Below are 15,744 nucleotides of genomic sequence, written 5' to 3' on the forward strand. Positions count from 1 at the left end.
AATTAGTATGCTTCAAGTGTAAGTGTATCACAGCATGCTAGATGGAAATATTTAGGCAATTAGTTATGGAAGTTGATATTTAAAAACCATGCAGTTACCCCAAATACTTAGATAATTTAGGTAAAAACATATTTTAACCCAAATTATTTGCATTATTGTCTGAATTCTCAAAAAAAATTATTGGCACAGACTTGTCCCATGATGTCTCACCTAATAAATTTAATACATTTCACATTCCATCCTAGGTCCCAATTCCTATAAGTACTAATACCAGTCATTTTCAGGTTCCTCCTCCCTGTTTTCACTCTGGCAGGTAAACCCAATATAAAAATTATAACAGCTAGTCCTTTTAATTCAAACTTTCTCTTAATCAAATCTGTCTCATTTTATATTTAGGTTACTGTTGAAATTATCTCTGTTCTCTTCATCCCCCAAACACCCTACGCTTCGACCTTAGTTAGCCAAGGCCGATAGTATATATCACCTATGTCAGTTAAATAAACGTAGAATCAGGTCAGCAATGAGATGAAAGAACCATTACAACGCACCCAACTTTTTTTCATCTCATTTTTCAGTTAAAACCTAACTTATGGCTGCATTGGCCAGGGTTTCTATGACAAGCTAACAACCAGACATGCGTTTATATTTTTCACTTTCAGACTGTGTGTTTTCATACATCATGTTGCTGCCAATAATGATGACTGATCTGCACCCAACCTGCCCTTCAGCATTTTATTAAATCTCTTCAACGGTGACTCATAGTTTGTACAGAATGTACATGTGTGTTAACAAGTTTTAAGAAATCCAGGAAGGAAGACAAATTTTTAAATGTTGTGGCTAAATGAAGTGAAAGGGAATGAAGATTCTTTTCAAAAATTGTTATTTCCCGGAGGAAATAACTTGAGCTTGATGCTCAATACAGGAAAAATGTTTACAAGCGCTCAGAAAAGCTTGGTGTGATTTGTATTATGATAGAGTAAAATGAAAGCCATTTTACTTCAGTGGTTATGCTCCTATTTAGTCTTCACGTAATCCTATCATCTGGGTTATCCCAAGTTTTTTTGCAGCATATTTCCTACCCAAACCCTAAATAAAAAGAAATCTATTATCTCCTCAACAGAAAGCGTGGGTGGAATTAATAAGCCGTTAAAAACTCAAATCAAACATGGGAATGTCATTATTCACCCGACATAAGAGAAGCAATATCTCTTATAACGTTGAGTTAGCTGAGGGGAATTCTCTACCACAAACCAAGTTGTTAGAAGAGTTGGAACAGTTGCCAAATCCGAAGCAATGAAGTGCAAGCAAAAGTCACTGCTAACTCCGTGTAGAAGTGCACATGACACCGGGCCACTTGGGATCAGACCTGTGCTCATGTCCCGAGGAGCTAAGTCAAAGTGATTAAGTTATGTACCTGTGCAGAATTGAGTAGCAGGATGGAGTTTAGGGTAAAGTCTACATATACTTTGAAAAATTATCATATGTTATGTAGCGTCATGTTTTTAAGATCCTGTCCCCCCTTTCTAATTGCAACACTGAAGCAGTCAGATTGTGATCACTGTGCCTAGAACCTAAGGAAATAACAATTGCATGTGGCGAGGTGTCGCGAGAATGCCTGCCTGCCCCTGCGTCTACAGGAATAGCCATAAGTCTGTCCACCTGTAGAAAGCAACTTGTCTTGGAATTTAGTCTCTGGTAACAATGTGTGTTTATGGATGAAGTTTGCTAGCAACACCGAGAAGGAAGAGAGATGGCATGTGTGATAGATCCCTGAATGGCAGAGTTTTGCCTTCTCTAATTAGAGCTCGCCCTGCCACTCCTTGGCCCTTGAATGGGAACGTTTCCCAGGGAAATATGATATTTATGCAGCCTCCATTGTATTAAAATTGCTTCCTCATCAGCTTAACCTGGAAACTATATATGAATTTAGGTGTGCATGCAAAAGTGATGGTCTACCTTATATTAAATTCCAAAACAAGTTGAAAGACTACATTCAAATACATACTATCAACAGGCTTGAAAATTTATACACAAGAGCAGGTAAAAACAAACCAACCAAAAAACCTCAGCAGCAACACAACTCCTAGCAACACATCTCGGTACAGTGTGTCTTCTGTTGGTTCCCTAACCACTTGGCTAAAAGGGCTGCAAAAAATTGATCTCCCAAGCTGCAGTGAGGTCAGAGAAATTGATAACCCTGACAAGCACAGCTCATGTGAGTCTGTCTGTGTCTTGAAGATAGTGCACTTTGTAAATTAATCCTCCAAAGGCAAATATATTGTAAGGAGCTTGTTATCTCTAAAATACTAAATTGAAGAATACATGGAATTATATTGACAGAAATCACATTCTCTGTAATGGAGTTTAATATATCTGAAATCTCTCCCAAAGGCTCCCAGGCTCTCTAACAGAGAGAAGGGTCTGTTAATAGAGGTGCAATGGACATCAAGAACGAATTTATTCACCAAAATGGATTAGGCCATGTAATCAGAGATTCAGCAATATTAATCTTTGACACTTATTGAACAGAAAGAAACACTTCTGTCTGCAAACTGGCACTCCCAGCCCTCTGCTTTCCCCAACCAGGCTTTGGGCCTTTTCTGGATTTTACTTCAAAGAGGATAAGGTTTCCCCCATCATAAACACTAATCTAAAAATATTAGGACAATTAATTAGATACACTTCGTTTCAGAGGATATTGGGTTTCAATACCCTTCAAATATGACACTAGCTCTGGGTGACGATGGGAGCCTGGCTTTCAGCACACTCACAAAGGGTAATAAATCCTACTCTCTCAAAGCCTCGCTGCGTACACCACACACTAAGCCAGAATATTGTTGGCTGATTCTTGGTACATAATCTCAGCTTCTCCCCACATCGGGAATTTACACATTTATTTAGAAACAGTTCTGAGGCGCATCAGGTTTTGAACAGCTTCAAAGTAGAAACAAGTAATTTCTCCTTTTCCAAAGACAGGAGATAAGAGGGGGGAAAAAGGGGGGGGGTGTCCCTTGAATGCACAGCCCTAACAAAATCTAACTAAATTTAGTTATTCAATGAATTGAAAACCTGATCGGTATGTGATGGTGGATTTTCTTGTTTCATAGAAAATAGGATGGTTTTACTCTTTCAATCGATTTCCCTGAAAAGGGGGGCGAAGGGAGCCATAGAGAGGGATACGCTCACAGAGCCATCGTGAAGGTGAATTCAACACTGACTTAGCCGATGCCTAGCAAGTGACGGTTAATAAAGGAGGGGGGAGCTATGCATTGCTTTCTTTTCCATATTTGCAGAGATTCTCACCCATCACTCCGAAGCTTGTTTTCACTTTTGGATCAGACAAGCCACCAGGGAAAACAGCTGACCTGGGTGTGTCTTCTTCATGCAAAACCTGAGCTGCAGGTCGCCAGAGGGGGAAGCAGATTGTGTGCAAACACAAAACCAAATGACTTACCAATTGTTCACTTGAAGGATGGTGAGTCCCGTGTCTTGTGCCAACTGCTTTTTCTGTTCTTCAGAAGGGTAAGGGTGCTGGAAGAGAACAAAACAGACAGGTGTGTGCGCGTGTGCTGTGGGCAGAGAAGGTTGTGCACATCCCATGCCGGGTGCCACGGCAGGGGCCAGGAATTCAATGATACACAGATATGCTCTTTAAACAGGAGACGTGTACGTCAAGCAATATTTAGGCTATTTGTCAATAACCTAAGTGTCTAGCGAAGTCTAATTAAAGGTAAAAATGCTGAGGTGTGTCACTCTTATTAATGGAATACTACATCATCTAATTAATGGCAGTAAAAGACAGCCAATTACAAAGATTAGTGAAGTGTATAAAGAGCTCCTTAGGAAACTTGCAGAACCTTGATACTGAGTTTATCCTTTAACAGGTTTATTTGCTGCAAACATGGAGAGTTCAGTATGGTCTTCACTGTATTTTATAGGATAAAAATCAAGACAAGCCCTTTGGACCATACACAAGTGTACACGCCTTGATGGAATATTTTTATTAGAACCATGGACTCCCAAAGCAGAACCTTTTGGACCAACCGTCTCAGCTAAGGCCTCCAGCAACTAAGCACTTTGATAGCATGACAGTCTCCCTCCAAATACCATATTGCTGGATGTAAATATCAAAATTAAAGTGGGTGCGTTTTTAATCCACTGTTCCTCTGAGCTATTCTGAGAAGCACAAACAAACTCACTTCAACCAAAGTTTGTTTCCCTATCTGAATGTCAACACATGCTGGGATTCTGAACACAGGCCAATATAAGGTCAAAGACCAGCATAGTTTGCATGCTATGAACAAGCCCAGCTATGCTCCTCATAAAACAGGATAAAAAAGCATTACAGGATTAGATAATAAAGCGAAATCCGTACCTTTTTGTAAGAATGTTTGGAATTCTACTGAAATGAGTTTGGGCACAAATACGTTTTGCTCAATAATCAACTATATCTGAATCGGAAATATACGTTCCTACAGCCTGGGGCAGGAGCTGAGGACACGGTGTGCATCTATGGCGACATTGCCCAGTTTGAAACACTGCATTCTAGTAAACTGTCCCGAGATAAAAACTGTTCTGATTGTCAACAGCCTATTCTCTTACGGGTGGGAAAGGGCACCCCTAACTCTCAATTTAACTGTCTGTGCCACAGGAAACTGAATTCTGGTCTATTGAATGTTAATTAACATAGCTTTTAATCTCATTAATAATGTCTGATTAGATGCTAAGAAGGCTCGTTAATGACCACTTTAAAGCTCTTATATGCACCTTTGAATATGTTCTCTATCTATACACCTGGGATTCGTTGGCGGAGGGCAGAGATGTAGCAATTTTTCCCATAAGCATTGTCTTTGATTGTCACTTAATCAATAAATACACAATTAGAATAAGGCTTTGCTTTCATGGAATATAGTTCCTTTCTCTAAAGAGCTCCAAGTATATTAGAGACAAGATGGTAACTAATCCCCGTTATATCCCTTTGGGGGACATAAATGGAATCGATTGTCCCTCCTGTTTTACAGGTGAGGATACTGACCAGGGGAAGAGATGGTCAGCGGCCATACCACTCAGCGATATTTCCTGTTTCCCTTCCAGGGTCTAAGCTTCACCATGAAAGAGGGATGTGATCTCTACTCCTGGCCCCTGCCCCCTGTCCCCAAGCCTTCAGACTGCTTACCAGGGCTTGCTAGGCCCTCCACTCCCCAGCCCTGCCCACCTCTCGGCCTTGGTGGCCTTCTCCTCAGCCCCACCTCAACCCTCCTTTCTATCCTTTCAACACTCAAGCTTGTCCCTACCACTCAGGTCCCTGCTCCAATGTCACCTTTGTGTCTCAACTCAAATGCCCAGCCTTACCCACTCCACTCTCCACCTGCCCACCTTATGACTCTCACACCAGTCTTTTCCTTCTTCCTTAACAGCAAGCACTGCTCCCTCAAACACTTGTTCTGACTACCTGTTTCCTTGGTGTGTCTCTGCCCACTCATTTAGCAGCTCCAAAGCCCGTGCCTTTGTTGTTCACCATTCTCAAATCCCAGACGAGCAGAACAGAAAATCAGTAAATAGTTGTGAAATAAAGGGATAGTCACTCAGATGCAACCTCAAAAGGTACAATAAAAATTTTTCAAAGCCCACAAGAGGAATAAACAATGCAATTTGGGATCCATAACACCACTTTCCTTACTTCACTCCTAAGAGTGAGTCAACCCACTCTTTTCAAATAAAAGTATATAAGCCTCATAATAGGCTAAGATCATGTGACAATCTTCCTACTCAACATAGTGCCAATCATCCAGGCAGAAAGCTCATGATTGGATACTGGGCTAAGAGCAATCCTCTGGGCTAAGAGCAATCCTCGACGCCAAGGTTTAAAACATACCTCCCACAGCATAAAGGCTTGCCACACAATGCAAGCAAATGAATCTCTTATCCGATGAATAGAATTAAAGTGGGTATATAGTAGTTCCATGTCACCACTAGTTGAAGAATTGTACTTAGGTGCCCATGAACCTATCAGATTGTATGTTACACTGCCACTCACTGAGACTTTGAACAAGGAACAGCTTTTCTAATTCTCAATTTTGTTATCTAAGAGCCATCAAAGTTAAAGGTTACCCAGGCTAGCAATTCTTACGGAATATAAGCCTGATTTTGAAATATGGAAATCTAAGCATCCAGCTATTGGCACTAAGCAGGTCCCTGGATGAAGTCGTTTCTCTCAGTGTCATCTTGTTACAACGTTGATGAGATGCTGTGGGAACTTGAGTCTTGTTTACATCATCAGCCGATAGTAAAATTGGTTTCGGTATGCTTTATTTTGATGAAAGGTTAAGAACCTATTGATGACGTTAAGTGAAAATGTACTGTATTTGCCATATAAAGTGGTAGACCGATGTACACAAGTGGTTTCCAATCTGGAACATTTTCTGTAATTTTCGTATAGTTTTATGGCTCCTATGAAAATCTCTTTCAGTGATTTTCAGTAGAATTAACAAACATGTCAATAGTCTCTCTTTACTATAGCTGGATGGCAATACCGCTGTTCTGTATTGTTAGTTGTATCTTAATAGTATGACCAGAACTGGATAAAAATTAATATTTATGCCACTTACCTTTAGTTACTTTGAAAATTGAGAATTGTCACAGTCATTTATTTGTGCTGTGTTTTCAAGAATATTTCTGCATGCCTGTTTTTGAGCAAGTTTTAGATCTAGTCTTACAAAGCAAATGGAATTCACATTTTATTTATGCAAGTGGTGTCAGAAAAATTCTCTTTGGATCATTAAAATTACCTGAATCATTACAGCTTCAAAGAGCAATCAGATGGCCCTCAAAGTTTCAGTGCAGATTTAGATTGTTTTTCACATCCTGCAGTTTCTGATTTCATAATTTAAATATCATAAAATGAGAAAGTTCTACCCTTTTTTCCCCTCTGTCACTTTTCATGTGATCTGATTTTAAGTAATTGGAACAAACTGTGTCTAATTTCATGCAGCATAATTGCTAGGCAGCCTCAAGCTATGGAGACCCAGCACTCTGTCTCCATTAAACCATTTACAGTTGTTCAGGATATATATTTTTTAATAAAAATGAATAAGCCTGGACAAGATTAAATGTCACAGTAATCTGGTCATTGTTAACAGGGGGAAAAGGGTATCGACAAAATTCCTACACCCTTGTCTGGGGCAGGTCAACTGCATAGTGTTTTTTTCTTCCTCCTAGTCCTTGGCCTTGGGGGTTCCACAAACCTTCAATTCCCTGGGAAAAAAATCTATAATTACTAGTATTACATGAAAGCCATGACTTCAGGTACCTAATCTACAGCCAGACAAAAATTCACAAAGAAGTTGGCTTTTTAACTGAAATCCAGTATGTTTAAATATCTTAAACCCTATGCATCTTTACCAGTAAGCTTTCTGTGGACAGTAAGAGCTATTCCTTTGTAGACTTAAAAAAAAAAAAAAGGCAAAAAACCAACATGCCACAGGCAAGGCTGCTCTACAAACATTCAAAGCCCCCAGTGCATTCCGCCCAGGGCCAGTGAGGCCATCAGATGGGCAAAGGTAGACATCATTTTACAAAAGAGATAAAGACAAGTGCCATTTTAGGAAGAAAATGGGAATTTCATTCCAAACCATTGCGACTAAGGGGCTAGGTCACTCCTTGCCATTCCCCTGAACACCTCTGCTATTATTGCACCTGAATGGCAAGGACACTAATTTAAGAGAGATCAGGAGGTTCTTGTGAAGGAAAGACGGATGGCCCTTGCCAGATACAGCAATCAACCTAATCACTTGGGGATATCAGAGCAAATTTGACCATTCCGATAGACAGGGACAGGAGGCCTCACCTTTGTTGTGTACATTAGCCTCACGCCATTATCTCTTAAAAGCTTAATTATTTGCAAACAATTGATCAAGATGGGAATTTGAGAAAGGATATGCAAGGGCCACTGGGAGAACTGCAAGGCATTAAGAGAGCAAACGAAATTACCGTTAGATCTTACAATAAGAATTAACGATTGAGCCGGGAGAGCTAGGCTGTGCGGTAGCTGCAAGGGTTCTTTCTCGAGTGTTTCCCATTTGATCTGCATTAACACCTCAGGAATGAGTGAAAGCCATAAAACAGTGATTATGTATGGGTAGAGCTGACCCTCCTTCCCGGCATTAAGCCTGCACACAAGTATTAGGCTGGCTCCGCTGGGGAGAAGAGAGCTGCTGGACTCCAAGGGAAGAGAGGTGGCTTGTGGGTACTGGAACCCCAGCTAAAGGAAACAACTCGCAGGATGGTCATCTCGACTTCAGTAATCAACACCCTGACTTCTGCTGTCCAGTGTCCGTCTCTTGCTGAAACAGTAATTGTCTGCCACTCTTCATGTGTTTCTGGATCTGCATGGCGACGTCTAACAGTGATCCAGCACAGCAGCGATGCCTTAGAAACCCCATCAAAGAGTAACATGATTTCTGGAATGTATGTCCTGTGTAGTAGGAATCAAGAATGTCTGAAAGAAAAAAAATCTACATATGCCTTCCTGTCAAAGTTAAGTCGGAACTGTCACTGTATCAGCCCCAAAGAATAGAAAGTGACAAAGAAAATTACAACTTTCTAAAGAAAGTTCTCTCTGCACAATTCCAGTTTAATTTCTTGCGGTTGGGATCAGGGAGGGGCGATTCTGATGTTAGTTGTCTGGTATTTACAAGTTTATACTACGCTGGAAGAAAACGGATTTATTTGAACAATCCAGCAGACTCTTTGGGATGAGCGTCAGTGGGAAAGGGGAAACTCTTCCGTACACACAGATGAAAAATGTCCAGCCTTATATCTTAACAGTATCCTTGACCAAATGTACCCCTTTCCTCAAAGGTTCCCCCCCTCACTGCAAATGTGGATGCCAAAACAGTGATGAACTTTATCTTATCTACCCTGGTAACCAAGTTTTAATAAGGTCCCCTCCCTCGCTGCCGTGCCCACTCTAACCGCGCAGTGTAATGGCAGTAGAAAATTTGAAAATAATCCTGTACAGAGCTGCTGGTGAGATAATGGAAGGCTATGCTGCCCCTTCTCAAGCCTCAGATTAGTAATTTCTTGTGACACGGAACTGCCTCTAGACCGACATGGCAAAACAGCCATAACAAAGCAATAGAGGTGGAAGCAATTTTCAAGCAAAATGTTACATGCTATCCTTTAAAAGGTATAGGAATAGGTACCCGGGGAGCTGCTCTAACAGGAGGAATTATGGCAACTGTCCAATATAACCCTTATCAAGGCAGTTTTCTGTTGCTTGGCTGAATATGTTGGAGGAACAATTTCGGAACTTCTTTTATCCTTTTTTCCTCCAGCCTTCTGCCTCCTCCACAACTAAGTTTAATGCATTAATATAAGTTGACCTTGAGCTAAACTCTGGTATGTGATGGAGAGATACTCCCTTTAAGACACAAAAAGACAAAAAAAAAAAATCCACCATATGGCTTTTAACCATTAGCTCTCTGTGTTCTTTTAAAACTTCTCCTGAGTTTTTGTCACTGGGGAATATTGTGGATCTAAATGAAAACAACCAGCTAGCTATGAATGTGACCTCGAAGACCATAAACAGAAACTTGCTAACCAAATATATTTATATTTGTTTTAACATTAAAAAATTTTTTTTGCCTACAAAAACTTCTCCCACTTTAAACAAACTTTCGGCCATGTTCCCCTCTACACATTGACTATGAATAGCTTACACTGTGGCAATCACATTGATCTAGGATACTTTTTCCTTTTAAAAAAATCCATAATGCTTCCCTATTGTCTTCCAGCTTTATGAATTAGTTTTACTGTTTCGGTGAATGCTTTTTTGTCTTCTGACTGCACATTATCAAAGAGACACTTTGTGCCTCCCATTTGCATTACAAAAGCAGTGCGCTGTGCAGTCGGAGAACACAGCCTGAATGCATAGCAGTGGCGTCCTGCCTCCTCACACGCTGGCAGCCAAAGAACTGTGGGGTGGCACTGGCTCAGAAGCCAAACGTGTCTGGAGCACCATGAAGGAAGTCACAGGATTCCCACCTGCTTTCTTCAACCTCCACCAACGCTCCCAGATTGCCTAGCTGCTCAGACTCAAACGCGCCCCATTGAGCACTCAGCACTTGCTCTTTCTGAAGCCCGGTCAAACCACTTTCCAGACAATCTCTCTGATTTCCTGTGTATTCAGCAGTGGTTTAAGAAGTTGCTAGTGGAGGTGGGCAGGTAGGGAAGTCAAGGGAGAATCTTGAAACTTGGTCTTATTGAGTGAAAGTGACATCAGTGTGGAAGGAAACATGGGACAATGGGTAATATTCCCTAGCGATCTTTACTTTTGCACGAATGAGACTAACTTTATAATGCACAGCACTGAAAACATTGTTTCACAGACAATTTAAGAGGCAAGTACTACAGTGCCTCGCCTGTCTTACCTATTTGATCCTTTAATTTCTTGTAAATATCAATTATATACAAAATAAAAACACTAAGTTAAAAAAAAAGACAAATGCTTATATTAAAGGATTTCATGGTCCTTTGTATTGGGAACTTCTTTCAAAGTTGCTTGCAATTCTAAAATAATAACAATGTTTTCTATCTATTCTTTATTAGCCATATATATGTTACAGAAATATTTTTAAGTATATGCATTAAAGACATAAAATTTTGACTCTAAATTAGCAATTACTTATATCCTCCTCCTAAAGGTATTAAAATTCATGAAGAGTGCTAAAATCATTTTGAACAGTTATGATCATTAATGAACTCTTTGAATATTAATTCTCTTAGTGGAAGACCGTGGCTATAAAAGGAAACACAAAAAGACCAATAAGAAAAACAGATGGGAGGAGTCGGGCGTTGGGGGTGGGACTGGAGGAGAAAACTCAAGCTTCTTTGAATCATTTGAAAAAAATAGCTCATTTGAACTCTTCCTGCTTGTCAGTAGGACAAACGCATTACATCCATTATCTGATGTGCTCTTGGTGGCTAGACTTGGTTCCATTTCACAGATGAGGAAGCTGAGGCTTGACTCGGTGAGAAAACATGCACAGGGGCTCACCGCTCCTTAGGTATGGGGCCAGGTCTGCCCTCCCCTGCGTCTCTTCACTTGGATACACTCTCACTGATGTTTCTTTCCCATTTTTCCATTCCCTTTTATAAGTTAAACATTTTAAAACCAAAATATAGGACAATGGAGCATGAATAAACAAAGTTATGAATTCTGGAGAGCAGGGACTGGGTGTTTCTCTGCAATTCTAACAGCCTGGATCCAGGAGACAGTTGCGGATCCCACCCATCACCCTGGGGGGCAAACATCAAGGGGCAGGTATGGAGCTGAGGGGTGGAAGGTGGTTTACCAGAATCTCACCTCAAATTCTCCCGCCAGCATCCATCCAATGGGATTTTATTAATTACAACTTAGAAATATTAGCAGGAGTGGTAGAAGTCATAGCGGTAACATGTATTAAGAAATAAGGGAGATCTACCAGGCATTTTCCCAAATACTTCACATGTGTTAACTCATTTAATCTTCACAGAAACTTTAGGAGGCAGACACAACTATTTTACCCATTTTACAGATAAGGAAACTGGGGCACAGAAAGGACAAATAACTTTCTGAAGTTCATACGGCTGGTAAGTCGTGGAGCTGGGATTTGACACTTGGTGGCAAGATACCAGTTGGAAAAACTCACTTCCAAACTATTTTGTCTTCTAAATGATGGGCAATCCCATTCATTCTTGATGAGTTAATTATGAATAGCTCTGATGGTTACTACTCACTTTATGAAGAAGCTATTACCTCAATGTGTGTGCACGTCTTTTATTTCTACAACTCAGCTCTGCTAATGGAAGCAGTAGTAGATTTTGCCACATGATACAAAACGCAGTGGGAACTAATACACCCATCACTTTATTACTGTTTATAGCATTGCTTAAAAACGCAGCAATGATGGAGGTTATATACAAGAACTCTCTTGAAGGGTCACAGAATCAAATACCTGCTATTCCATCCAACTGCACTACAATTTGCCTTAAAATGGCTGCTTTGAAATAAATTGTTGTGGGGTTTTCTTGCCAATTACTTTCATTTCTATGTGGCTCCTAGTCAAAGATGAGTTAAATTACAACTGGAACCGTTTCATTTTAGTAAAATACTAATACAAGAGCACAAATGCTATTCACAATGCAACTGGCCCAGTCCTGTGCCCAATAAACATTTGTTGTCTGAATGAACGAGTGCTATTGAAGTCAGAGACACCCCAAATGCCTCAACTAGCATTTATAAATAGATGACTTTAGATGTACATCAGAAAACTAGCAGCACCGTTTCAACAACTGTTCAACTTTCTCACTCACTTCTACAAACCCCCAAACAGACTGCATTTACTTTATTTAACTGCCATGTATAGAATGCCTACCCTGTGCCAGGCAGTGCTCTCGGTATTTATTCGCTCATTTAATCCTTACATCAGTTCTTTGAGGTGAGTGTATTTACCTTTAAGTTACAGATGAGGAAACTGAGGCACAGGGTCTAAGTTACTTGCAAGTAGGATGGAGCTGGGAGGTGACTCTAAGAAGTTCTGTAGCCCCTGATGCTCTTAATTACTGTCACTATTTGTCTTTCTCAGCAGGTATAATTCCCCCCAAAGTTTCTCCATAATCAACTCTATGTTGTTATTGGGTTTATTTGTTGCAAAAGTTTCCTTCCCTTTCCAGCTGCAAGGTAATAAAATTTAGGTTCTCCATCTTACGGGACCTAGCACAGGCCTGAAGAAAGGATAAAGGAGACTGTTTTGACTGACATACAAGCTCTTCCCCAAAGAACTTCACTTTAACAAATAAAACAAAACAGCAGCACACCATACTGGACCACTTTTCTGAAAAGAAAGTTCATGACTGATTTATACAATGAACTCCAATAAAATAAGGATCTTTTCCAAAGTGCCTACAGCTCATGTCTACTATTTCAGAGAGCATGCCAGCTAAAAGGAGACTAGCCCCAACCCAGAGAACACTTTTCCACTTTAAAAATCAAAGTGAAAAGGTTTTGAGGCCGTTAAGAGAAAAAAACAAGGAAGATGAAATACAACAATACCATTCTGGAATGAGTCTGTTGACAGTCATCATTACTGCCTTTACTAGTACACATGCCCTGTCCAGCATTAAATATTCAGGAAAAAAAAATCCCTATATAAAGAATCAAGTATCTGTAAGTTAGAAGCAAAAACAGTACACTCAGTGAGAAGATTTTCTTTTGAGACAGAAAGCTAGAAACAGGGAGAGAGGGAGAGAGGGAGGGAGGGAGAGAGGGAGAGGGGGAGAGAGAGAGAGAGAGAGAGGCAGAGAGAGAGAGAGAGAAACATTGATGTGAATGGGAAACATGAATTGGTTACCTCCCTTATGTGCCCTGACCCGGGATCAAACCTACAAAGTAGGTATGTGCCCCGATGGGGAACTGGGACTTGAACCTGCAACCTTTTGGGGTATGGGATGACATTTCAACCAAATAAGTCACTGAGCCAGGGCTGTGAATTTCTTTTTTAAGTCAGAAAGCCAGAAGGGGATTAATAGTACAACCCTGTTCTCCTACGTGTGTGCACAGCCCGCTCACCTCTCCTGACCAAGCTTACCATTAAAGGTGCAATGAAAACTATAGAACGGCCATAAAGATGACAAATAATGGACGGTAATGGTACAAACTACATTTTAATGATTTCCCCCCCTTTGTAAAACTAAAACTTAAAGAAGTCGTTTCACAATGCCAGAAAGAGAGAGGGAGAGAGAATGCATGTGCTTTCAATAATATACACGTGTGAGATTTACAATGTACTTGCTAACAGTTCCATGCAAAAAACAACTTGGAAACAATAGGCCACCTTTTATGTATTCTAAAAAAGACTGGGATGCAGATTCGTTCGAGATCTCTTCCACCCACTTGGCTGCTGTGTTTATAACCTTAGCTGGGAAAATATTGTGTAGCTAGTTGATTGACATTTTCTAAAATCATGTGTGTCGATTTTTTTTTTTTGCTGTTAATGAATTAAAATGCCACTCAGACACCTGAGTGAAATGTACTTTCAAGAATCAGAGAAGATTTCGGAACAAAATATATCAGTATTTATCGGTGTTCTCGTTTTCTTTTGCTGTCACCTTAACAACTGCAGTTCTTTTGTATAACAAAAGTGTAAAACACGCCTTGCATTGCTGCGGGTGTAATTATTACTTGTCTCTAAGTAACAAAAAAAAAGACTGGAACTTAATGAAGGGGGATTAAGTTAATTTCTTTTTTAGCTAACAGTTTCCTGTCTCTTCAAATGCAGACCTTGGTGAATATAATGTTCAGGGAAGGGAAATTAAGCTTTTTTACTTCCCTAAACTCTCCACTTTGGAATATTGACATTAAAATATTAAGATGATGTTTATTCTTTAAAAGTATGTAAATTTGGCATTAAATAAAGCCACAGAAATCCTCTCTGACTACTCCATCCAAAGTCCACAGATCCAGGGGGTTTATGTGTTATCTAGACATCATTCCTATTAATATTCATTAGGTGGGTCTGCTTGCATTTTTATAAGCTGTGAGAGAGGCAAAAGAAACAATCAGAATTCTTTAACACACAGGCATTATCAATTCAACATATGCCAAATAGCAGAGCACCCAGATTTGAAGTTAAGATTCAAATGCAATTTACCTTTACTAAGCTAATTTTCATGAAAACTCTTTTCCCTTTCCCCATTGTAGTCTAAGCTATTTAATTATCTCTATTCTCTGTAACATACACTTCAATTTTTAAGAGATTATTCGGCACTATATTTTACCTTGGTTAACAACAAAACCTTTATCTTGCAATCAAACTGGAGAGAATTTCCCCTTGAGGAAAAAAAAAAAGAACCTAAAAACTTTAAATGGTTTAGTAATAAGATTACCTTTATCTTTATGAACCTTCTTAAGCAAACCATTTTTAAGTCCCCAAAGTATTTATTGACGTGAATTTGCTGTCTGTCTCCAGAGTGGATTATGGAAGAGGGAACAGTCTTAGTCAAATTTGGAACATCCCCAGTGTTTGTTTCCCGAATTACGCTCTCTCAGTTGCCCAATGTAAGTGGACAGGGACATGCTAGCACCACTGTGGCCTTATTTCCGTGGCGTTCTCCCTGACCTCACAGATGTTCATGTAACACCTTGACAAGTCGGAGGAAGAGCGAAACCTGCCACCGGCAAGATTTCAAGATAAAACTGGCAGAAATAAAGGGACTCAATCAAAGTGAACTGGAAGGCCAGTGTGTGTGTTTTGTTTGTTTGTTTTTTTTTTAATTTGGATGATCCCTTATTTCCCTACTATTTGTATTTTACATTTTCAAAGAACTTCTATCACATTTTACCAAATGTGAGCCTTACAATGACTTGGTGAGGTTGGGAGGGCAGGTCATTTTGTCTCCATCCTAGCGGAGAACAAACAAAACTCAAGAGTGGACACATGGCAGGCTCTGTGGCCACCGAGTTGTGGCTCTTAGGCCTCAAGTCCAGGCCTCCTACATCTTGAGCTCCTACCCTTCCCATGATACTGGAGCTCAAAGTCTATCTTGTTAATGATCAAATGAAAAGCTGCAGGCACATCTGTCAGAAGCCTACTGTGAGCTGGGGCACCCGGCCTCCGTTTCAATGTGTAAATGTGCATTGCTCTACACCCAGGGCAAAGCAAAGAACTCCAGCTAGAGCCAGAGCGAAGCACCTTTCCAACCAGT

The 15,744-nt window shown here is 40.2% G+C and overlaps 1 protein-coding gene across 3 annotated transcripts in view; it reads right to left on the reverse strand.

The window, feature by feature from the left end:
* MEIS1 (Meis homeobox 1) overlaps nt 1-15,744 on the reverse strand; it is a 132,259-nt gene that overhangs the window by 19,520 nt on the left and 96,995 nt on the right. For all 3 annotated transcript variants that reach the window (XM_006778525.2, XM_006778526.2, XM_006778527.2), the window contains exon 9: nt 3,455-3,531. In XM_006778525.2, the coding sequence (XP_006778588.1) occupies nt 3,455-3,531 (77 nt within the window). The remainder of the gene's footprint in view (nt 1-3,454; nt 3,532-15,744) is intronic.

Source organism: Myotis davidii, unplaced genomic scaffold (genome assembly GCF_000327345.1).
Source record: "Myotis davidii unplaced genomic scaffold, ASM32734v1 scaffold6, whole genome shotgun sequence".
Classification (NCBI taxonomy): Eukaryota; Metazoa; Chordata; class Mammalia; order Chiroptera; family Vespertilionidae; genus Myotis; species Myotis davidii.